The 24,477-nt window shown below is 37.1% G+C and overlaps 1 protein-coding gene across 4 annotated transcripts; it reads left to right on the forward strand.

Moving 5' to 3' along the window:
- The first annotated feature begins 1,371 nt into the window (after nt 1-1,371).
- Nucleotides 1,372-17,285, forward strand: pias2 (protein inhibitor of activated STAT, 2). Of its 4 annotated transcripts, none has more exons than XM_057831599.1 (14): nt 1,372-1,671; nt 4,287-4,462; nt 4,798-4,885; nt 4,962-5,012; nt 5,547-5,637; nt 7,936-8,070; nt 8,166-8,271; nt 8,542-8,615; nt 8,971-9,131; nt 11,863-11,996; nt 12,470-12,659; nt 12,853-12,992; nt 13,073-13,110; nt 16,760-17,285. In XM_057831599.1, the coding sequence occupies exons 2-14, from the start codon at nt 4,351-4,353 to the stop codon at nt 16,979-16,981; spliced, it is 1,542 nt and encodes a 513-aa protein (XP_057687582.1). In that variant the 5' UTR covers nt 1,372-1,671; nt 4,287-4,350; the 3' UTR covers nt 16,982-17,285. The 4 variants fall into 4 exon arrangements, with proteins under 4 accessions (XP_057687582.1, XP_057687581.1, XP_057687579.1 ...); XM_057831598.1 differs by having other exon boundaries at nt 1,373-1,671; nt 4,259-4,462; nt 16,760-17,284; XM_057831596.1 differs by having other exon boundaries at nt 1,373-1,653; nt 4,259-4,462; nt 16,760-17,284.
- Nucleotides 17,286-24,477: the final 7,192 nt, after the last annotated feature.

The raw sequence follows: 24,477 nt of genomic DNA on the forward strand, positions 1-24,477 counted from the left end.
CAATAGATGACGATCTTGGCAAAAAGTATAGCTGTCCTAAAGCAGCCTTATTTAGAATTCCCCTCAAGAATGATGGGAAACAAAAAGCTCATTTTTAACTTATTATTATAAATATTCTTGTTAATTTTATTGTTGACACTGCGTTTCGGGGTCATCAACATGTTGTGCCCCCTCTGCCTCCAAAGTCAAACTCTGCCTATGCTGCTCAATTGCCACCTAAGGGGGCACCGCCAGTAGATCGACAAAAACGTTATTTATGACTTGCTACAATAAACAACCAAACAAAAATAACAACTGTGAATTCCCTAATACAAAGTTGTGTTTAGACTTATGCACGCCTGACTCGAGTTGTTTGATCAGGTTTGATTTGACATTTACCGTATTAATAAAAATAAATGTTCACAATCAGACCAAATTAAGACTCAAATAAAGAGTAATAATTGGGAGTAGTTATTACATTTTATCAAATGTTCACAATCAGACCAAAGTAAGACTCAAAGAAAATGTAATAGACAAAATAAAGGCCACTCATTATTTGATGTCAGAAACCAACCTTTTTAATATTGCCTCACCCAGTGAGTCTCAATGTTTTATAGTTTAGGTTATTTTCTCGCTGATTTATTCAACCCCATAAAGATGACCACTTTTAAAAAGAATTTGCTATCAGTTCTTGAAAAACATGATTAAGTCCTGGGAAGGATTAAAAACATGATTTAATTTATCTTCATGAGCAACGTTGTGGGTGTAAAACTGCTAAAAACAATTTTAAGAAAAAAAAAAACAGCAGACAACGCTGTTGGAGACATCTGGGTGATAAATTACAGGGTGACAAAATTAAGGACATTTGACCAAAAATGGTTTGGTTCATTAGACTTGAATTTTCCCACTGTAATTTTTTTTTTATTAATATATAACATGATAAACAGATAAAAATGAGCAATCAGCAATACAAACCCAACACACAAATATGCCAAGGGGTACAAACATTGCACATAAGAAAAACAATGAACAATGCTGTCATTCAGTTATTCACGAAAATGTCTTTTACAAATCTTGTTTTTTCTGCTTTCAGATACTTTGATTTATGTTTAAACAGATTTATGTAGCACACAGTCTCGTTATGAGCTTGCTAAATTTACATCTGTGGAGGTAGAATTTCGATAACAATGAATTGATTAATATAATAAAAACACTTTTTTTTTTTAAATAGAAACAAAAAATGACGATTTCCCATTTGAGTTTGAAGTCCATGTGTGGATTCCTGATGATGAACTTGCAAAATTGATTGGAAAAAAGAGCAGGTCCAAAAAAGTTGCTGAACTGTCTCTGGACCACTGTAAACCCTCTGTGTATTGTCAATAATTTACTCACGTCACCTTTAATTGCCGTCGCCATTGAATGACGTCATCAAGCTACGCGCGTCTCAGTTCTCCAAATATCTTTCCTTGAACCTCTGTTGCTCTCCCCGTCACCTCGACCGAATATCTGGTGGAAGGTGCGAACATGTAAGGATTTAGAAACGAGGTTTTAGTTTAGAAAGTAAGTTTGTTCAAGTGGAGTTGCCGTCAAGCTGTCGCCAAGACGCCAACCTGGAAGTAATCACACGGAGGGATGAACGGGAACAAGAAGATGGCGTAGTCCGAGGAGTGTCCGGTAGGCGAAAAGAAAAAGGTTTATAGTGACTGCATTATGTGAACATTCTATCTGCACCTAACAAGTGTTTATTTCCCTAGACTTATTTTGATTTGATTATAATTTTAGAAACCGCTATTGGAGAAAGTGGCAGTTTCACACCATGTATGAAAACATTGTTGTCAGGCTGACTGCTAGCAGTTTGTTATTAGCAAGCGGTCTCTTAGCTCATTAACATACTGTTTCACCTTGTCCTAATGTATTGTACTGAAAGTGTACTTTACGACGTTATTAACATGGCCGTGACAGGTAAAACATGCCAGAATAGAACCCTGGGGCACCAAACCACTCAGTTTAACACTTGGGGGCGCCTTCTTTGTTAAACAAAACTTATCTTATAGCGTTAGTCGAGCTGTATACGTGTATGTGTATGTGTATAGTCAGGGGCGCCGTAAAGGGGTGAAAAGTGAGACTGAGTCTAAGGGCCCATGCCCTGATGGGGGCCCACAAAGAAAATTATAACATTAGGTAATCGTTTACAAATTTAAATATTAATAATTATAATTTTAATAGGTTTAAAATGAAGGGCTTTGTTTTCTTGTTTTGTTTTTGGCAAAAAGTAAACACCCAGAGTGCATATGTATTGCTAGCCACCCCCCCAAAACCCTGTATTTTCATTAAATGGTTTGGTCCGCCCTTCCTTCGATCAGAACGGGAGCAGCGATGCACAATTACACCAGTCAATGACTCGAAGCGCGCAGAGCACAGTAGTGCAGAAATGTTTTCAAAACAAAAATCGTGTTTTCAAAAGAGGAAAGAAAAGAAAGCAAAACAGGAGATGGGTAGAGAAGGCCAACAGGATGTGACAAAGTACTTCACAAAGGAAGATTGGTGTCTTGTGTCAGTGTAGCGCTGAAAATTAACCTGATATCTTAGCTCCGAAAGCGAGGTCCCAGCTCACTCCGTAAGAAATACGGGATTCCCGGCCTCATGACGGCATTTTTTGGTATGATACAGATGTTGAAAGTTGGTGTGGAATTTTTTTTTTTTTTTTAGAATCCGCTTGAATCCAGTTTGTCAAGAATTTTTTGAATTTAGTTTGTAATCAAATGAATTTAGTTTGTTAACAAGGGACGTCGCTTCGGAGCTGTAGCCTATAGTGGAGATCGTGAGTTTCCAGATGAGGCTAAGCCTACTCCATAATGAAATACCGTAATTGTTTGCTAGCTAGTGTTTGCTCCACTTTTAGCTTACATTTAATCAGTACAGCAGGCAAACCCTTAGCAATCTCTTCATACTAAAAAAGTTGTATACTGTACTGTATACTGTAGTATAGTTAAGTTAAAACAAAACATCTAAGTCATTCATTATGGTATTTGCGCTGAGAATATTTCTTATAAGCATATTTAGATTGTAAAAGATGGCCTTCAGTACAGTTTTTATAGATGATATCTGTCTATTCATTATTGCTCTATACGCTGTATGTTTACATGAATATATTTTCTTCTTAAATTCATGCAGAAAATGCATAAATAAGGGTGTAAAGATTCACCAGAATGCAGGAAATTACGTAGTTGATACTCTAAATGTGTGTCCGTCCCCTGGCACAGGTGGTGGGGCCCAAAGTGATATCTTTTCATGGGGCCCAAAATCCCTGGCAGCGCCCCTGTGTATAGTTGTAGTACATACCGCAATTATATAATTATTTAAGCACTCGAATCTTGCAGTTGACACGTTTTACCTGCCTGTGACGTTTTTGAAAAAGGAACAATTAAAAAATAAAAGTAGTTATTAATATAGTCAAAACTTTCATAGAAGTTTGTGACGTACAGCATTGTGCTCGACAGTTACCTTAGGGCAAATTGGTAAATAGGGTGTTTGTTTTTTTTTAAGAAATGCTTGTTAGAATAGAATAGAGTTACAATAGAATAGAAGAGAACTTTATTGTCATTGTCGGCAAGAACGTTGTCAACAACTAAATTTGAGGTGGCACTCCAGTATAACAATATGTATTAAAATAATAAAACAAATAATAGGAAAATAGATATTCCTGGGCTATAAGTGAGTAAATATAGCTTGCTTGAACTGAACACTGTATGTGCAACACAGGAATAGTGCAATACGGTCCTGAAGTTAGCAGTGTCATTTGTGCAAAACAAGAATAAAATGTGAATAAAAATGTTCCATTAATAGAAAAGTTGACAGAGTAATGTGCAAGTTCACAGTTTAGTGCAGGTTACAAACACTAGTTGAAGAGCGTTTATGGAGAATGGGGCTCTTTGGCACAACTTAAAATACATATGACTTGCATGGATTTCGTTTTAACTTCACTCTCGTATCTTCCCATCCTCCGCTTAACACCTAGTTTGGCCTAAGATAAGGTCTTGGGGTAAGCTAAAGAGAGCAATAGCCATTTTGGATAGATATATTGCCTCTTGACCGCGAGAGCACTCTTTTCACAGGCCTCTGTATCAATCTTTCTGGTTTTAATTCTGTTAGTACTATGCAGTGTAAGAAGCATTCAAGACAAAAGAAATGGAAACCTAACATGTTTAAATTGTTATAATATTACTGCCCATGTTATCATAGCCATTGATTACCTGTTTCACATTTCCTCTCATTTAAGGGCCGCGTGAATTCTTAAATCTCTGCAGGGAGTCATTGCTGTGACTGACCTCAACTGTTGACTGGTGAAGCAAGCTTTCAATAAAAACTACCATGAATCTTCAGCACCCTGGGCAGCAAATCCCTCCCGTTCACCCTGATGTGGAGATGAAATCTCTGCCCTTCTATGATGTGCTCGATATCCTCATCAAACCCTCTAGTTTAGGTCTGTCCTAATTTTTTCCAATTGTATTTTTACCTCTGAGATATGTCTGCTAATCTTTGTGGCATAATGATCAGTTTGCTATTAGTTGATTTAATTGACCAATTCATAATAACTTTTACACTGAATGAATTAAGCATTGTGCCTAAGATTGCATTTTTTTCATTGTAAATTGTTTCTTTTACAAAACATTGGCACGTTTGAGATAATGTGGGCCTATGTTGCAATTAGTAAAGAATTATGTTTAATATTCATTGCCCCTCATGCATGACTGAATGTTGGCTACAGTGGTATCCCTAAAACACACTTTTAATTTCACATTGGTCATATGTTTTCAGGAGCAAGTACTGCACAAAGATTCCTTCAAGAAAATTATTTTGTCTTTGCTTTGACGCCACAGCAAGTTCGAGAAGTATGCATATCCAGGTGAACCTTAGTCAAGAACTCGTTTCAGAAACAAAATTTTGATACAAGTCAAATGCTTAATTGTGTTTGTTTACAGGGATTATCTTCCAGGTGGCAGAAGGGATTATATGGTTCAAATTCAACTAAGGTGGGGCGCTTTCGATTATTAGGAGAGAAATAAAATTTTGAAAAGTGCACACAAATACTGCATAAACTTTACTGATGATGAATTCTGTTATTCATGCTGGTGTCTCAACACGAGCTTTACTGATAGCAGATTTTTAGGATGTCTCAGAGCAATATAGGCTAGGCTAAAAACAACCTGATTTATGAGATAAGGACATTAGCATACTCTACATAGAAAATCCAGTAAGTACACGATAAATCAAGGTTCCACTGTACATTGCTCCTGTACAATATATTGTTTAATACAGGGTTCACTAAATCCGGACCTCGGTGCCACATAATGATCCTGATTATTTTGATTCAGGTGTGTTGGAGGAGGGAGACATGAGAAACAGGACAGGAAAAGTGGCACCGAGGTCCGGATTTAGTGAACCCTGGTTTAATATATAAGCTACACATAAATTGCCATCCTTTTGTTAGTAACCATCTACTTTGTGCCACAATGTTAACTTTAGAGACAAAAATTATCTTTATTTAACTTGTCCTTTTTTGTCAGGTTTTGTTTGTCGGAGACAAGTTGTCCACAAGAAGACAATTACCCAAACAGTCTCTGTATAAAGGTCAATGGAAAACTTTTTCCTTTACCAGTAAGTATCTGTTTAGCTCTGTCGGCTTGCAATGAAAATGAAGGAATTGAATTGAAATGAGTCATTGCATAACCTTAGCATAGTATGTACTTGTTTGTACTATATTTCAAATGATTGTATTTTCATTCATTGACACATGTAACATAGAACTCTTTCAGACAACCTATATTACTAGTTTTGACTGAAAATTTTAAGTAGGTCTTTGACACAGTAATACTGCAGTGTGCTTTTTTTGTTCGTTTTTTTTTTTTTTTTGTTTTGTTTTTTTTGCACTTTTGTAGTTTGCCATTTTTTTCCCCTCATGCTGTATTTAGTCAGGTCCATATCTTAAATGAGAAACCGCTTTGAATCGCCTTATCTAGTTAAAATATATTTGGTGACAAGGGTTTAATTGTATTATAGTTTATAAGACACACATATATATATATATTAGAGCTGTCCCGACTAGTCGACATTGTCGACGTCATCGATGACGTAAATCCGTTGACGAGCATAACATCCCGTCGACGGTTAATGAAGGGTTAAAATATATATGCGTGGAAAGTGCAGAATGTCAGACGCTCTGTATGCAAGCGGGGAAAGCGGCACAAAGCCAAAAAAGCGCACCAGTGTCCAAAACATTGACTTATTTCAAAGAAACAAAGGAGGGTACACTCTTGTGTCCTGTCTCTTCAATGCCAAGCTTGGCTGCACGTCGGCCGTGAATAAACACCTAAAGCGCCGTCACCCAGTTTGTAAGTCCATCTAATTAACTAACGACATGTTTTATTGAAGTTGCTAAGCCTGTCACGATATGCAATGAGTCCATTTATCGCACGGCAAATAAAAATGAGGGCGGTAATTTTCACCGCGGCGTGCATGCATACATTGGTGCGTGCGTGGTGATGGCATATGAGACTCCAGTTCCTTTCTCTTATCAACACGCTGTAGAATTAAAGTTCAGACATACAAAATAAGAAAACACATCTATGTTAAACACTGTAACGTTAGCACTGCTGCACTGAGGTGAATGGGGGGAAAAAAGGCAACTTACTTTAGCCTGCTGTAAAACATTGGCAGTCGTCTCGTGTAAGCAAACTTGCGTTAAAAAAGATGACACTTCAAACATGAAAAATCGCTGGTTAACAGCATTTGCAAACAAAAAAAATGACCAAAAAATATCTATTATTGATACTACATGCAATGACAAAAAGTGTTGTTTTTTTTTGCAGAGTGTAAAGCTGAAGCTAGCGGTTTAGTGAACGTACTTCCGGTGAACATTTAAAAAATAAAAGCATGTCATGTTCGTCATATTAATAGCGATTTCGAGAGTTAAACCCACATACTTCAGAATTCAAATTCTACACTAAGAATACCTTTAAAATGACACCCTTTATGAAAAATCTGATTGGCAATGAATAATTATTATAAATATTATAATACTATTATATATAGTACTATAATATAATATTAATGCTAGGTGTTTTTTTAAGAATTGTTTTGAATCATGTTGGAAAGGCAAAGTCAGTGTTCTGAATCTGTTTAGATTCCATTCTTTTGCACTAGTTAATTCTATCAGCATTGGAACTCACTGTTTATTTGCGATTTATTATTGTTATTTATGTGTTTATTTGTACTTAAATACATCATTTAAGTGTTCCAATATGTTTTTGTGAATTGATAAGCGTCAACAAAAATTTAATTGCTAAATTAGTAAAAAATATATATATATTTTTTTATATTATTAGATTAGTCGACTAATCGTAAAAATAGTCGGCTGACTAATTGGGAGAAAATTAGTCGTTTGGGACAGCCCTTATATATATGTGTGTATATATATATATATGTGAGTGTGACCATGATCCTTTTAAACCATTCCAAAAACATCTGTAAAAGTCTGAGTGTTGTCCAGTAGAGGGTTCTAATTGTCGCCATGATACTCATATTACCAAGAATCAGACTAAGAGTTCCAAATGCACTGTCTGATACTGATACTTACCATAAAAGGATTGTGAAAAGATCTGTTTGTATTTTTTCCGCCACCATATTTAAGACTGGGATATTGTAGTGAATGTATTGGATTGTTTTTGGCTCCAGTGCATCTTTGAGTTTGTTTTCTTGTTTTTTGTTTTTGTTTTTTCATTACATTCTGCTATAATTTATGGTGATTCTACCTGATGATACAGTTTAAACTCTTCCAATATTTTTCTGATCTCTTCACAATTTGTGTGAGTCTGTGCTTGGGTGTATTCTTTTATGAAAGAGGCTTTTCAAATACTGTTTTACGAATTTAATATATGTACACATATATTGTATTAGGGTTATGCACCACCCCCTAAAAATGGGGTTGAGCAAAAGAGACCAGGAAGACCTCTCAACATTACCTCACTGGTGCGACTAACCTCTGCAGTACCCAATCAGATTTCAGTGACATGGGCACCTGAAATTGGGAAGGTAACATATCTACTAAATTTACATTCTATGGTTCTATCTATTATTGTATTTATTGTTACTATTGTCAACTGGGATACATCTTCTGATTGTTGCAGACCTACTCCATGTCTGTGTACCTCGTGAGGCAGCTAACATCACCACTGCTTCTACAGAGGCTGAGAATGAAAGGCATCAGAAACCCAGACCACTCCAGAGCTCTAAGTAACGGCACTGCAAATTTCATTCTCTTGCCATCTATATTAATTTCATTGTTTTATTACCATCTCATATATCAAAGCATGCTGCATGTATATATTTTTTTCCAAACATATCGAACTAGTTGACATGTACTGGCTAGTTCAATGTCAACACTGGTTGATTATGCTGATGTTAGTGGGCTGATATTGTTAAGTTTTGAACTAATTATCCATTCATTGTACGGAATTTAAAATATAAATTGTGTACTCTTTCTTTATCTCCTGTCCTCTCAAGTAAAAGAGAAGCTAACTGCAGACCCAGACAGCGAAGTTGCTACAACAAGTCTCAGAGTCTCCCTCATGTGTCCGGTAAATACATCTTTTTATAACAATTGTGTCATTTTATAGAAGGCAAAATAACCCCCAAAATAATCAGTTAACAAAGCACTAGTTGATGAGTAGTTAAACGGGAGAGGGGGTGCCACTAGATGTCACCAATGCTTAAAATATTGGCTCTACAGTACTGTACTTCTATCTAAATAGTCTTAATTATAGGGTCTCTGAAATCTCATTTTAGTATTTGTTTTCTTCAATAGTTATTTGCATGGGAAATAATGGTGAAATAAACAACTTCAGATAAATATAATGAACCTTTTGGTCATTTTGCAAATATGTCACTATTGTAATTATAGATTGACTGATATTTTATCATTTTTTTCGCCAGTTGGGTAAGATGCGACTTACGGTTCCATGCCGAGCAGTGACCTGCTCTCACCTTCAATGCTTCGATGCTGCCCTCTACTTACAAATGAATGAAAAGAAACCTTCCTGGATCTGTCCTGTCTGTGACAAGAAGGCCACATATGAAAGTCTCATCATTGATGGGTTGGTTCAAAATCTTTATCAATGCCACAAACCTGCCTCCCAGTCAACCGCCTTTGAATTTTGAGTAATATCCTGTTTTATGCTACTATTGTTTTTTTTTTTTTTTTTTTTTTTTTTTTTTTTTTTATGGCGGAGGTTTGCAGCAGAGTTGTGTTCCCTGTGTAGTAGGGCTGGGTGGATTTTGGGATCTAGATCATTCCATCTCTGATCAGCGTTTTTTTCATATTTTTTCTTACATAATGTGGCTGATGGAAATTGATGAATTTGGAAGACTGAACTATCCCACAACAAAGTCCAATATTGATGCGTTTCAAGGAGTTTGTTATACTCTGGGTCAATTTAACTGAAACAATACAAAGTTACACATGCTGCACATTAGAATACAAAATATTTTTTTGGTGCGCCTGCTAGCGTAATGCTAATATACAATAGGTTTGCCATTCAAACACTGACGAACATTAGCAGATTCCCCCTTATTTAACTCTGAAAAGAAGTAATATTAATACACACAAACACCACCACACTTGTGATGGAAAAGAAATAAAACAACACTTAGGCTAGGTTCATACCGCAGGTCTTAATGCAATGAATCCAATTTTTTTGTGTTTTTCTGACTCGAGTGAGGCACAAACTTGACTGTCTGAACGGTTAAAATCCGATCTAGGCCACATTTTTCCAGAATGTGGCTGCGGTTTGAACTGTCAAGTCCCCCAAAGCGGAATTCATGCAGCAATTACAACAGCAAAGAGCAAGAGAGACAGGGCACTACGGTAGCGGGGCAGCTGTGCATTAGCGTTGGTGCCTAGCTTGAACACGGCTTTTGGGGAAGGGATGGACTTGACAACAGTCATAAAAAATTATATGGGTTGAGGATAAGCCTGAGAATGCTCAGTTTACTCTCTGCTCCAAATGAGCAATATTTCAAGAGTCGGGGCAAACTGTCCGTATGTGTATGTGTCATGCACGGACTGTGTGTGCATGCTATCAATCCATATAAACTTTGACTATACGGTGACTATTTATGTCTGTTATTTGTGTCTTCTTTTTGGAAATCAAAATATGATCATCCTTGAAGGATGTTGAGCCAGCATTTGTGGTCATTTGTTCTCATGTGCCTGTGGGTCAGTTTGCTCAGCGCCTCTTGATACTTGAACGGGCTCAATGGACAAAGGCGGTCTGAATGGGCACGCTAAAAGAAACATATGACAAATGGTAAATGGTAAAAAATCGGAATTGTGCTTTAAGACCTGCAGCATGAACCTAGCCTTGGAGACATGAGCTCTTTGTACAAAAATAAATTACATAAATCATTGACTGTATAAGAGTATCAAGAATTTTCTTTATTCTTCTTCTTCTTCCATTACTACTATAAACAAAATACCAGCACTTCTCTGTGACTTGCAGCCTCCCAGTGGACGAGGTGCACGTACACTCATTGCTGCTCTTTTTATCAATTACAGTGGTACCTCGAGATACAAAAGCTTCGGGTAATTAATTAATTTATACAGGTATAACACCATTACCACCATTACCAATTAAACCATAAGTTTTAGATGCTTTTTTTGCTCAATATTATGAAAAAAATAATCATACAAAATATAATATTTACTGTAATTGATCATTCCTGCTCACAGCAATGCAATAAGACAACACAAAAGTTAAATATCTTATTATTCTAATAAGCAGACGAGGTATGAAAATCATGCTCGAATGTTTAATGAACAGTTTTGTTTCACTCTACCAGTCACGCAGTGTAGAGTACACCTCCTTGTATATAGCTCCTCATGGCCCCATGGATAATCCCATTACACGCCGTGTAATAATAGAACTTAGTTTGACTATAAGTGAAAACAAACGAAATATACACACCACAATGTGCTACACAATGCTCATATACGTATATGAAACAAAATAATATAACTTACAACCTATGTTTTATCAAAGCACAAAGTAGCAAGCAATGGCTGCCGAATTTAGCTCGCATTTTAGCACTTGTGTTCGCTATGAGCTAGAGTAGTCGTTCATGTGATAACGTCTATAGAATGAGCTAGAGTAGTCATTCATGTGATAACGTCTGTAGAATAAGCCTAACAAACTAGTTACACTCAAGCGCCACTAGGGGGTGACAGAGCATTAAAATAAGACATGCAATCAGAGGACATGACAGAAAATTTAATGTGTTTTTAGAACTTGGAATGAATTAGGCGATTTACTTGTAAAACACGGTTCATTATATTAAAAAAAAAATCATCATATGAAAGCCACTCCGGAATGAATTACCGTACTTTTATATTTTGAGGTAAAACTGTAACAAGGGAATTGAGGGAATTTCATATTTTTTTCTAATTTTTTTTTTTTTGTTTATTTGATTTGTTTTAATAAACTTCAGGTTAGTTATACTTTTACTGTTTCTTATATTTTTTATTGCACATTCTTTAAAACTACCAGTTGAAAAACAAGTAAAAACACTTTTTTAAAAAAAATAAATAAATAAGAAATCCAGATGAACAATATGGGGGGGGGATTGTGTTCAATTTTTGCCCTGATCACCCAACCCTACAAAGTAGTGATGTGATCCAGATTTTTAAATAAACCTGATCATCCACATTCTAACACTATTATTTGACTTTATAAAGTTATGATGACACTAAATATTTGCATAAGCAATACCCGGTATTGAAAAGAGATAGAGGGTATTGCTCATTAAAATATGTCTATTCTCATGATATAGATTATTCTTGGAGATCTTGAATGACTGTTCGGACGTGGATGAAATAAAGTTCCAACAAGATGGTACCTGGTGTCCAATGAGACCAAAGAAAGAGTCTGTCAAGGTCTCATCTCATTTGATTACAAAAATTGAGTGTGAGTACGTTTTCTTTTTAGCTGAGCAGAGTTAATGTTATGTTATAATGTTAATGTACATTTCAGAAATCTCCAAAAATGTGTGAAAGAAAAGATACTTTATACTCTAGTTTATTTTCAATCAAAACCTTAGCCATGTTTCAGAATTAATAAACTCGTATATAAATCTTGACATATAAGGTTGTTTTTTTTCTTCACATCTGTGAAAACTGTCAGTATAAACTGGAAATTCTTACATTACCTGTCGTGAATGTTTTTTTTTTTTTTTTTTTATATTTCCTATATGCAGTACTGCTTAAATGCTGCAATTTCCCCATTGTGGGACTAATAAAGGCTGTGTTTTCTTTTCTTGTTAATAAATTGATATAGCATGCTATAGCGGGGGGGAGGGGGGGTCCTGGGGGGGGGTCCTCAGCTGTAGTTGTGAAGACGTACATTGGTAAGAAATATTCTTACATGCGTATTGTTTTCAGCTGTTGCTCCTTTGCGACAACCTTTGGTGATTCCACACACTGCTGAGCCCTTTCCCACAAAGAAGGTTGATGTCATTGATTTGACTCTGGAAAGCTCATCCTCCGATGACGAGGAGGAAGACAACCCAGATCCACCTCTTAAGAAACGTTGTGTTTACATTTCGAAGACTGAGGACTTGCATACGAAAGGGTTAGAACACACAAATACTGCCCTCATAAACTTTGATCATTGAATGTATGGATTCTGATGATTGATTAAATTGCAGATTTTAACCAGACACAATTTTCTCTACTACTGTCCTATACTAAACTTATACGAAATTACTACAATATAAATATGTGTATACTACACTTGTACTAAAATTCTGTCTCGTTCTTCTCAGAGTATTGAGTTATCAGCCTTCCAATATACGCGTGCCAACTGTTCAGGCCTTGGACCCATCCTATCTGACCTCGTCACTGACTGATTTTGCAGTCCCTTTTCATCCATCCACCTTGGCTAGCATCCCCACAGACATGCAGAGTAAGTCTATTACCACCCAGCTGGTAGTAGTAAAAATGCTCTGGAACTGAATATTTTCATGACTTGTCTCTTTTGTGTAGGCCTGGACTTGTTTTCTTTAATTCAAGCAGATCCTCAGGTATGTTATTACATCATGGCCTTAAACTGCAAGAATCAGAACTCAATCGTAGACTTTTTATCTTTTTAATTTGTTATTAAACACAACTCAGTATGTTTTTTTTATCTTTATATGCTACTTTATATTAGGGCTGTCAAAATTATCGCGTTAACGGGCGGTAATTAATTTTTTAAATTAATCACGTTAAAATATTTGACGCAATTAACGCACATGTCCCGCTCAGACAGTATTCTGCCTTTGGGTAAGTTTTACAGCAAGGCTTTTTGTGCTGTCTAACAGCGAACTCTTGTGGTCGCTTTGCGACATGGTTTGTTGTTTTCTTGCCAGTTCAATATGGCTGCACGACGTCTCGAGCTGACGCCTACGTTGTAATGTTGTGCTTATATGATCCTTGGACAAGATTTGTCCGTAAGTATGGTTGTTGTAAAGAATGTACATATTATGTTAGTAAGCGAAATGTTATATTTTTTGTATGAGACGCTTTTTGTTTATGTTTAGTGAACCTGTATAGCGTGCTAAGCTAACGTTGTTGCTAATGCAATGCTTGTGTACTTTTTTTTGTAGTTTTACGACGGTCTAAAGAGGACAATGGTTTGAGGCCATTTTATTAATAAATCAGATGAAAAAGGAAGAAGTCTCATTATTAAGGCGTCGTTCACTAGCTGTCTAGCTTTGGAAAAACTAGACGCTTCGGAGTGAGGACAGCATAGACAGATTTAAATGACAGTAGAGTGAAATGCCCACTAGTCCTTATGTACCGTATGTTGAATGTATATATCTATCTAGTGTGTTATCTTTCCATTCCAACAATTTATTTTACAGAATATATATATATAATTTACAGAAAAATATGACATATTTTATAGATGGTTTGAATTGCGATTAATTACGATTAATTCATTTTTAAGCTGTAATTAACTCGATTAAAAATTTTAATAGTTTGACAGCTCTACTTTATATTATACTGCTTTATATTGCTTAGATGTGTTCACTGCAAAAAAAAAAAATACAAAACCCTTTATTACTAAATAAGCACTTTGCAATGTGCAAGACATTACTAACCACCCAAAAAGAAATGAAAATTTGAAACGGGAATACTCCTGACACAAACACGTGTGTATCCAATTGATGAGGCTGCCGAAATAAACTTCCATTTACTTGTGGACATAATTGTTGTAGAAACCCATAATGGTCACTGAAAAAAAATGTAATTGACGTGACTGGAAATTTCCAAAATGCATATTGCTGAGGCACCAAACAACAGGGAAATTACTCCGATGAGACAGAACTGGAGCTTTTTAGAAGCCATAAGGAACGCTTGGGCGCACAGACATTTCCACTATGATAAGGTAATATATTTTTTTAGGAGGCGATGCTAATTTTCATTCACGCTTGAATGACGTTTTCAATTCTATATTAGCATAAAGCTAGCGGGCGCATGCAAAATTTTGTATTTTAATGGACAGTGTGTAGTTTTCTTTGGCTAGGTTCATACCGCAGGTCTTAATTCATAACTAATTTTTTTTAAATAATTTTTTTTTCCCATGTCTTATTTTTTGGCGTGCCCACTCAGACTGCCTTTGTCCATTGAACCCGTTCATGTATCACGCATGCGCAGGAGCATCAAAACAAATGACTACACATGACGCACACACACACATACGGACAGTTTTCCCAGATTCCCGGCCCAAAAAGCAATCGTGAAATATTGCTCATTTGGAGCAGAGAGAAAACCGAGCATTCTCAGGCTTATCCTCAACCCATTTTATTTTTTATAACTGTTGTCAAGCCCGCCCCTTCCTCAAAAGCCGCGTTCAAACTAGACGCTAATGCTAATGCACCGCTACCGTAGCGCTCTCTCTCTCTCTCGCGCTTTTTGCTGACGTAATTGCTACATGAATTCCGATTTGGGGGACTTGACAGTTCAGACCGCAGCCACATTCTGGAAAAATGTGGCTATGGTCGGATTTTAATCACATACGAAAGTGCCCTAGATCGGATTTGAAATGATTCACTTTTATGCGACTTTTCCAGTTCAGACCGTCAAGTTAATGGCTCACTCGAGTCGGAAAAACATGAAAAATTCAAATTTGTGAATTAAGACCTGCGGTATGAACTAGGGATGCAGCAATACAGTTAAGTCACGGTTCGGTACGATTTTTGATACGAGGGACATGATTTTGGATTCGATTCAACACATTTAATGCTCTGAAACAAAAAATACTAGTGTTTTTTTGTTTGTTTGTTTTTTGTTTTTTTTCTAACAAGCAAAAATAACAATGCCATCATATAAACATGCATTTTAGTGCATAATATTTATGTGCTTACTTCTTACTGATCTGAAGAAATTTTGTATAAAAGTGCTGACAACAATCTTTACTGTTTTAAAGTGAGGCGCACACTGCTGATTGCTGCAGCTCTCTTAGCAGCTAGGTTTACCACATAAGCAAAATATCCTATTTGTGGTCCTAGTCCATCCGTGTCACGTATTAAATTATTTGCTGCATTATCTATAGCAGGGGTGGCCAAACTATTCCATAAAAGGCCGCAGTGGGTGTGGGTTTTTGTTGCAACCCATTAAGACGACACATTTTCACCAATCAGCTGTTTTAGAAGTACAATCAGTTGATTGCAGTCAGGTGCTTCTCATTTCTGCTGAAACCTCATTGGTTATACTATCTGTGCTGGGTCAGTTGGAACAAAGACCAGGACCCACTGCGGCCCTCGAGGACTGGTTTGCCCACCCCTGATCTATAGTCACTGGTATGGATTGATTTGGCCTGCTTAACTAACTTTTTTATTCATCAATGTAGTGTATGGACTGTGTGTCCCATGATCTCTTTGGCTCACGCAGCCAATGGCATGGGATCTAACGTAGCACACCTAGGTTGCTATTTGATGATATTTAGTGTGTGCGCGAGTGTTGTCGGCGCATTAAAAAAGTTAACAAATGCCACAGAAGTCACGTCTGCTCATTACTGCACAACACCAGCATATGACAATCGACATTCATAAACAGGGCGAGTTTGAAGTATAGCGCTGTTAATTTGCCACTCATTGTACAGCGGATCTGTACGACGTTGAAGCCGCCTCCTTAAACTTTTGTCTTTCCTCGCTAGCAATGATCCTCGTGTGCCGTAAACAAAATCAGCTCCCGCCCAGTTTGGGGGAGGAGGGGGGCTGCTTGTGGGGAAGAGCTCGCTCTTTTCTTTTCTTTTTTTCGCAAAGTGGACAGGTTGGCCTGCGCGCGGGACATTTTAGCAGGAGCAACAACAACAAAAAATTCGGAAAATACATTTTGGAAGATTTACATTTGGATCAAATGTTTTTGTGTATTAAATCGAAGAGGGCATATGAAACGGTTCAATATAAAACAAGAGTATTGTTGCATCCTTAGTATGAACCTAGCCCTTGAGTGTGGAATGCTGGAAAACCATCAAAATTGGACACTGAAGGCGTCATTAAAGATCTAGTCAGTTTCCATCAGCCACAAGTTTTGTTCGAATAAATATGAAACTGCTGATCCCTGAGATGAACCTCAAATTTTTTCTCAATCCATGATTTCAATGTTAAAATTACCCAGCTCTAGTTTTTTTTTCTTTCTTTTTTGCATTTTATTTTCAATTTTTTTTTTTTTTTTTTTGCTCAGCATTACAGGCCTCCAATGTTTCTGGAAAACCTGACAAGCTCCATGCAGAATGTCACTTCTGCTAGCACTAGCGCATCCCTGGTTTCTTCGTCCGGCGGCCGCTACGAAACAAACTCCCACACGGTTGTCTCCATCCACGAAAACCGAGGCATCCAACCTGGAGAAAGGAGTGCCGGAGGAGGAACTGACAACAATATATCGGATATTATTTCATTAGACTGAGCCACGTTTTACTGGACTTTTTATTCAATGTCTATTTTCTATGTCTTTTTTTTATTCCAGACAAACGATATGATGAAAAAAAAATCAGTTCAACACGCCCTGTAAATCCTTTTCTATTTGTTTTTCTGCCTTAAAATGTTTTAAATCCTATTTTCTCTCATTATGTGAAAAATTGATATAGCCAAGGACAATACATGAGAACATGCAAATTTTTACCACTGTAATTTATTGCTGTCCTGTTATTTGAAACAGGACTTATTTCTGTACCAGAAAAATAAAAAAATATTGGTAGACCTGTTTGACTTCATCATCACTGCATCAACTTATTAACTCCCTGATATTTTTTACACATTCCTGTTTTTTTAAGCGCCACAGAATATTGTGTTCCATGGCCACATGAACACAGGACTTACAAAAAGATTCACAAATGTTTTTTTGTTAAGAGCAGCAGTGTTGTTAATAACCGTTATTTTCATCAGCAGTGTGTAATCTAATGAGTTACTTTTTCCATCTTTGCAACACCGTTACTGTTACTGAGGATGTGAAGCCGTGCGTTACTACAATTTGGTTAAATGACTAGAGATGTCAGAGAGGGGAGGGGGTTGTGATGCCATTGCAAACGCGATGCTGGGTGGCTTGGAGTGTTAGTATAGCATTCGGGTTCTCGCTAGCATTAGCATTTAGCGTGGCGAGCGTCATCTTAAACACTCTGGTAACTTTTTTTTAAAAAAAATTTTTTTTTTTTACATACAGTTCATGGAGTTCAGGTGGGTACAATTAATTGAAAATAACTGACTGATTTCCTGTTGAGTATGCATTATATTCACCAAGTGGGCGTTGTCCTTGTATATGCGACAATATAATAATTTGCTTTTTGTTACCAAAAATAGTCAATTGCCCTAAATGTTGAATGGCTTATCCATAAACCTTGTGTGATTTTTCTTTTTTTTTTTTTTTACTAAAAAAAAAAGAGCAGATAGGAGAGGGAAGAGATTCAGAGCCTCACCTGCATATTGAAAAATATATCTAAATTAGGGCTGTCAAAATTGTCGCGTTAACGGGCGGTATTTAATTTTTAATTTAATATTTGATGCAATTAACGCACATGCCCTGCTCAGACAGATTTAAATGACAGTACAGTGACATGCCCACTTGTTAATTGTGTTTTGTGGAGTTTTGCCGCCCTCTGACTGATTTTATAGGCTTCAGCACCCATGAGCATTGTGTAAGTAATTATTGACATCAACAATGGCGGGCTACTAGTTTATTTTTTGATTGAAAATTTTACAAATTTTATTAAAACGAAAACATGAAGAGGGGTTTTGATATAAAATTTCTATAACTTGTACTAACATTTATCTTTTAAGAACTGCAAGTCTTTCTATCCATGGAACGCTTTAACAGAATGTTAATAATGGTAATGCCATCTTGTTGATTTATTGTTATAATAAAGAAATACAGTACTTATGTACCGTATGTTGAATGTACAGTATATATCCATCTTGTGTCTTATCTTTCCATTCCAACAATAATTTACAGAAAAATATGGCATATTTTATAGATGGTTTGAATTGCAATTAATTGTGATTAATTACGATTGATTTTTAAGCTGTGATTAATTCGATTAAAAATTTTAATCGTTTGACAGCCCTAATCTAAATATGTTAGGGTTGTGACGGTGCACACAAGTCACAGTTCAGTCACGGTTCGGTGCGGGTTCAGTACAACCGGGAAAAACAAAAGGGCTTTTTTTCTCACAGCATTTGAAAGTTGTTTGTTTGTTTGTTTGTTTTTAATTTAAAAAATCAATGTTAATGGAAACATATTTGATGTGAAAGATGTTATAGAATGGATCATGTAATAACGTGTAGAACATAAAAAGTAACGTCAGTTACTTTGCAAAGTAACTAATTACTCTTACGTTGAGGTAACTAATTTACTAGCTCAATTACTTTTTGGGAGAAGTAATTTGTACCTGTAACTAATTACCTTTTTAAATAAGATTAACAACATTGATGAGCAGTTAAGCATCACAACACCTTTTATGTTTCTTTGGTGGTGAATGAGTTCATGGCAGACGTGACGTCCAGCACCAAAAGATTTTACTTTTTCCATTCTAAAATGGACCAAAGGATTGATTGCCTGTGTTTTGAAATCATATGCTAGACTTGCTCCAAGGAAATGAGTATCAACTCAAAATTTGATAATTTAAGATATCGGAGGGTCTGCCACTGACTGGTGTCAGTGACTACCTGAGACAGGCAGCTCCAGTTCGCCTGCATCCCTTTTCAGTATAAGCGATACTGAAACTGCATAGGTGGACGCTATAGACAAGTTTCCGAGGTACTTCGGCTTTACTTCCTTATGTCTGCAAGCAACTTCCATTTGAAAATTTCTCCATCCAAAACAACAGTGTAGCTAGAGTAACATTACTCATCAAAATCCCTTTAAAAAGACAATTTGGAAATCCCGCATCCATCTGCCATCATCTCGACAGACAACATGTTCATGAAGAGTGAAGGAAGTCATGTGGAACCAAGTGTGTGCTGCCACAAAGATCGAAGGTATGTTCTTCCTATCCCTGCATTTTCATGTGTCCGGTGCTCAAAAAATACTAAAGCTAAAATCTTGCGCATGAAACGACTTGTAGCAATTTATATTGTTATTACGATGGTGATTGTAATTATGAGGTTCTTTGATATTGTTTACTACAACTACTCTATCTACTGCTAGCCTGTTGCTAATAAGTACGTGTTGGATAGCACAATCATACGCATAAATGCAAGTGTTACAAGTATTTTGTTTGTTTACAGGTGGAAAACGCTGTTAGGCATTGGAAGATAAGTTGATGTGCCTCACAACAACACTTACTGTACGTTGATGGACATATATCGAGACTACGTGCGTTTTACCCGGGGGCGGCTGAGAGGCTGGAGACGGTGGCTTGCCTCGGGGCGGACCATCAGCTCGATCCCAAGATCCAACTTCGAACTTTATAACTGCAGCAACTTTAACATAAGCCATTGGAGCTGGAATTACCGAGGACAGCGGAAGAAAGCCTGTCTGGATGCCGCCGAGTGTCTCCGTGATGTCGGGTGAAAGTTTGGAGAAGCGCCATTAAGCTCTGCTGTCTGATGACACATTCCTCGTACAGAGTCACAGGGAGAAATGATTGTTTCTGAAAACATTGGCGTATACAGTACAGTGTATCACAAAAGTGAGTTCACCCCTCGCATTTCTGCAGATATTTAAGTACAGCATATCTTCTCATGGGACAACACTGACAAAATGACACTTTGACACAATGAAAAGTAGTCTGTGTGCAGCTTATATAATAGTTAATTCATTTTCCCGTCAAAATAACTCAAAATATAGCCATTAATAACTTAACCCCTGGCAACAAAAGTGAGTACACTGCATGGGAACAATGTACAGTACATCCCTAAATGTCCAAATTGAGTACCGCTTGTCATTTTCCCTCCAAAATGTCATGTGACTCGTTAGAGGAGTGCTGTCAGCATTGCTGCAGAGATTGAAGAGGTGGGGGGTCAGCCTGTTAGTGCTCAGACCATACGCCGTACTCTACATATAATTGGTGTGCATGGCTGTCACCCCAGGAGGAAGCCTCTTCTAAAGACGTTACACTAGAAAGCCCGCAAACAGTTTGCTGAAGACGTGTCAACAAAGCACATAGATTACTGGAACCATGTCCTATGGTCTGATGAGACGAAGATTTATTGTTTGGTTCCGATGGTCTCAAGCATGTGTGGCGGCGACCAGGTGAGAAGTACAAAGATAAGTGTGTCATGCCGACAGTCAAGCATGGTGGTGGGAATGACCCCCTCCAACTCTTCATTCTCGGCAGCAATGCTGACAGCACTCTTGTAACGAGGCACATGACGTTTTGGAGGGAAAATGACAAGCAGTACTCAACTTGGACATTTAGGGATGTACATAGTTCCCATGCGGTGTACTCACTTTTGTTGCCAGAGGTTTAGGTATTAATGGCTATATTTTGAGTTATTTTGAGGGGAAAATAAATTAACTCGATTATGTAAGGTGCACACATACTACTTTTCATTGTGTCAAAGTGTCATTTTGTCAGTATTGTCCCATGAAAGATATACTTCAATATCTACAGAAATGCGAGGGGTGTACTCAATTTTGTTATACACTGTATGCTTAACCTTCGTTAATATTTTTCTGATAATTTTATAAATTGTGATATATTGACTTGTTTTGCACATGCACCAATCATGTTAAATAGAACAAGAAATGGAATCGTGTCTAAATTAGGGGTGTCAAACGATTACAATTTTTAATCGAGTTAATTACAGCTTAAAAATTAATTAATCGCAATTCAAACCATCTATAAAATATGCCATATTTTTCTGTAAATTATTGTTGGAATGGAAAGATAAGACACAAGATAGATAGATATATATTCAACATACGGTATATAAGTACTGTATTTCTTTATTATAACAATAAATCAACAAGATGGCATTACCATTATTAACATTCTGTTAAAGCGTTCCATGGATAGAAAGACTTGCAGTTCTTAAAAGATAAATGTTAGTACAAGTTATAGAAATTTTATATCAAAACCCCTCTTCATGTTTTCGTTTTAATAAAATTTGTAAAATTTTCAATCAAAAAATAAACTAGTAGCCCGCCATTGTTGATGTCAATAATTACTTACACAATGCTCATTGGTGCTGAAGCCTATAAAATCAGTCGCACCCAAGCGCCAGCAGAGGGCGGCAAAACTCCGAAAAACACAACAAGTACACCTTTCACTGTGCTGTCATTGTAATCTGTTTGAGCAGGGCATTTGTGCGTTAATTGCGTCAAATATTTTAACGGGATTAATTTAAAAAATTAATTACCGCTCATTAACGCGATAATTTTGACAGCCCTAGTCTTTTATTGCGATCAATATCTGCAATAAAAAAAGAATGACATACTATTTTTGTTTATATGATATGTACATACCTTGTAGTATTTCTGTGTAACAACAAAATCCGTGTCAGCCCTTCTGTATTCGACAAATGTAATCTAATTTGTGATTTCACCTGCTTTTGGTCACTCAAGTGGTCGGTGTAGCAATCTATACCTCATGTCAACACAGGCTGATAGGTTGTTATAATTTTGCCCACCAATGATCAACGAAGTGATAAGAACAATCATACAATCTCATCTACGTCGTGCTGAATCCATTTTTGGAGATTCCATGGGTTCCTCTTGTTTGATTTTGCAGTTTTAACTTGGTCAACACACTGCTAACTTCAACCGCAACTCAAGAGTTTTTTTTTTTAAACCGGAAGTTCGAAGCAGAAATTTTCCAAGATGGCGCCGCCAATATTTCGCTCAGGAAACTTGTATATTATAAATTATGAAGTACATTCCACTTCCATTCAAAAAATGATTAAATTTTCATTAAAACCACTTTCTCCCATATGTTTATTCAGATTTCTTCGCAATCAACTGGAGGACTGAAAACCCTCATTAGCAATTGCAACTACAAATACACATTGCTTAATTGACTGGGAATCCTGTTGCAATTAGAAGCAGCAAAGATTAGTTGCTGTCTATTGCGCTACACCTATTTGCCACTAATTGTCTTATCATTGGAACCAATACTTACTTATACTTCTGAATAAACAAAAACAAATTAGGAGCAGTCATCCAATAATGGGTTATCTTGTCAAGGGCCAAAAGAAATCCATGCCACTATAACACAGTGTTAATTTTATGCACCACTGACAAGCTCAGTGCTAATCAATATCACTACAATAAAATACGACCACACATCAATCGACTGTGTAGGTGGAGGAATTAACTATTAGCAGGGAGTAAGAAAAATGTCAACAGTGGTTTTGAAAGAAATGTACTATAGTTGCTGGATCCACAATGGAGCGTGCTCACAGCATGCTGCACCCGGAACTCCTGACACAGCAGGAAGTTAAGTGTGGCTGCTGAGATGCTGCTTGTTGCTTTGTTTTTACACTTTTCTAATTCGAATAAAAGATGCGGTAGTCTGACTTGGAATTTGAAGAGAAGATGACTTAGGAACTGTATATTTTCTAAGTAACCACTATGCTATCCAAAATACTTAGTGACGTTTTTTAATGGTTTGACCATTGGTGGATACTAACGTTTTGTCATATAAATCACAAAATTAAACAAGCGCCCTCACTTATTATTGGTACACTGCTGGCCAAAAGTAGTGGCACCCTTGCAATTCTGTCGGATAATTCTCAATTTCTCCCGGAAAATGATAGCAATTCCAAATGCTTTGGTTGTAATATCTTCATTTATTTTGCTTGCAATGAAAAAACACAAAAGAGAATGGATTTTTTTTTTTAATCATTATCATTTGACACAAAACTCCAAAAATGGGCCTGACAAAAGTATTGGCACCCTTTGAAAAATCATGTGATGCGTCTCTAACTTGTGTAATTAACAGCACCTGTTACTTACCTGTGGCACACAACAGGTGGTGGCAATAACTAAATCAGACTTGCAGCCAGTTAAAATGGATTAAAGTTGACTCAACCTCTGTCCCGTGTCCTTGTGTGTACCACATTGAGCATGGAGGAAAGAAAAAAGACCAAAGAACTGTCTGAGGAGTTGAGAAGAAAAATTGTGAGGAAGCATGGCCAATCTCAAGGCTACAAGTCCATCACCAAAGACCTGGATGTTCCTGTGTCTACCATGCGCAGTGTCATCAATAAGTGTAAAGCCCATGGCACTGTGGCTGACCTCCCTAGATGTGGACGGAAAGGAAAAATTGATGAGACATTTCAACGAAAGACTGTGCGGGTGGTGGATAAGGAACCTCCACTAACATTCAGACAAGTTCAAGCAGTCCTGCAGTCCGAGGGTACAACAGTGTAAACCCTTTACTATCCGTCAGCATCTGAATGAAAAGGGACTCTGGTAGGATACCCAGGAAGACCCAGCTTCTGACCCAGAGACATAAAAAGCCAGGCTGGAGTTTGCCAAAACTTATCTGAGAAAGCCAAAAAACGTTTTGGAAGAACGTTCTCTCGTCAGATGAGACAAAAGTGGAGCTTTTTGGGAAAAGGTATCAACATAAAGTTTACGGGGGGGAAATAAGGACTTCAAAGAAAACAACACAGTCTCCACAGAACATGGCAGATGTTCCCTGATGTTTTGGGGTTGCTTTGCTGCCTCTGGCACTGGACTCATTGACCGTGTGCATGGCATTATGAAGCCTGAAGACTATATTTTGCAGCATAATGTTGGGCCCAGTGTGAGAAAGGTATGTCTCCTTCAGAGGTCATTGGTTCTTCCAGCAGGACAATGACCCAAAACACACTTCAAAAAGCACTAGAAAATGGTTTGAGAGAAAGTACTGGAGACTTCTAAAGTGGCCAGCAATGAGTCCAGACCTGAATCCCACAGAGCACCTGTGGAGAGATCTGAAAATGGCAGTTTAGAGAAGGCACCCTTCAAATCTCAGAGACCTG

The sequence above is a fragment of the Corythoichthys intestinalis genome, chromosome 3 (assembly GCF_030265065.1).
Source record: "Corythoichthys intestinalis isolate RoL2023-P3 chromosome 3, ASM3026506v1, whole genome shotgun sequence".
Classification (NCBI taxonomy): domain Eukaryota; kingdom Metazoa; phylum Chordata; class Actinopteri; order Syngnathiformes; family Syngnathidae; genus Corythoichthys; species Corythoichthys intestinalis.

Coding starts and splice junctions, on each gene's coding strand:
- pias2 (XM_057831599.1), top strand. CDS start 4,351: ATGAATCTTCAGCACCCTGGGCAGCAAATCCCTCCCGTTCACCCTGAT. Junction 8,071..8,165: donor GGGCACCTGAAATTGGGAAG/GTAACATATCTA, acceptor TGATTGTTGCAG/ACCTACTCCATGTCTGTGTA. Junction 13,111..16,759: donor TAATTCAAGCAGATCCTCAG/GTATGTTATTAC, acceptor TTTTTTGCTCAG/CATTACAGGCCTCCAATGTT.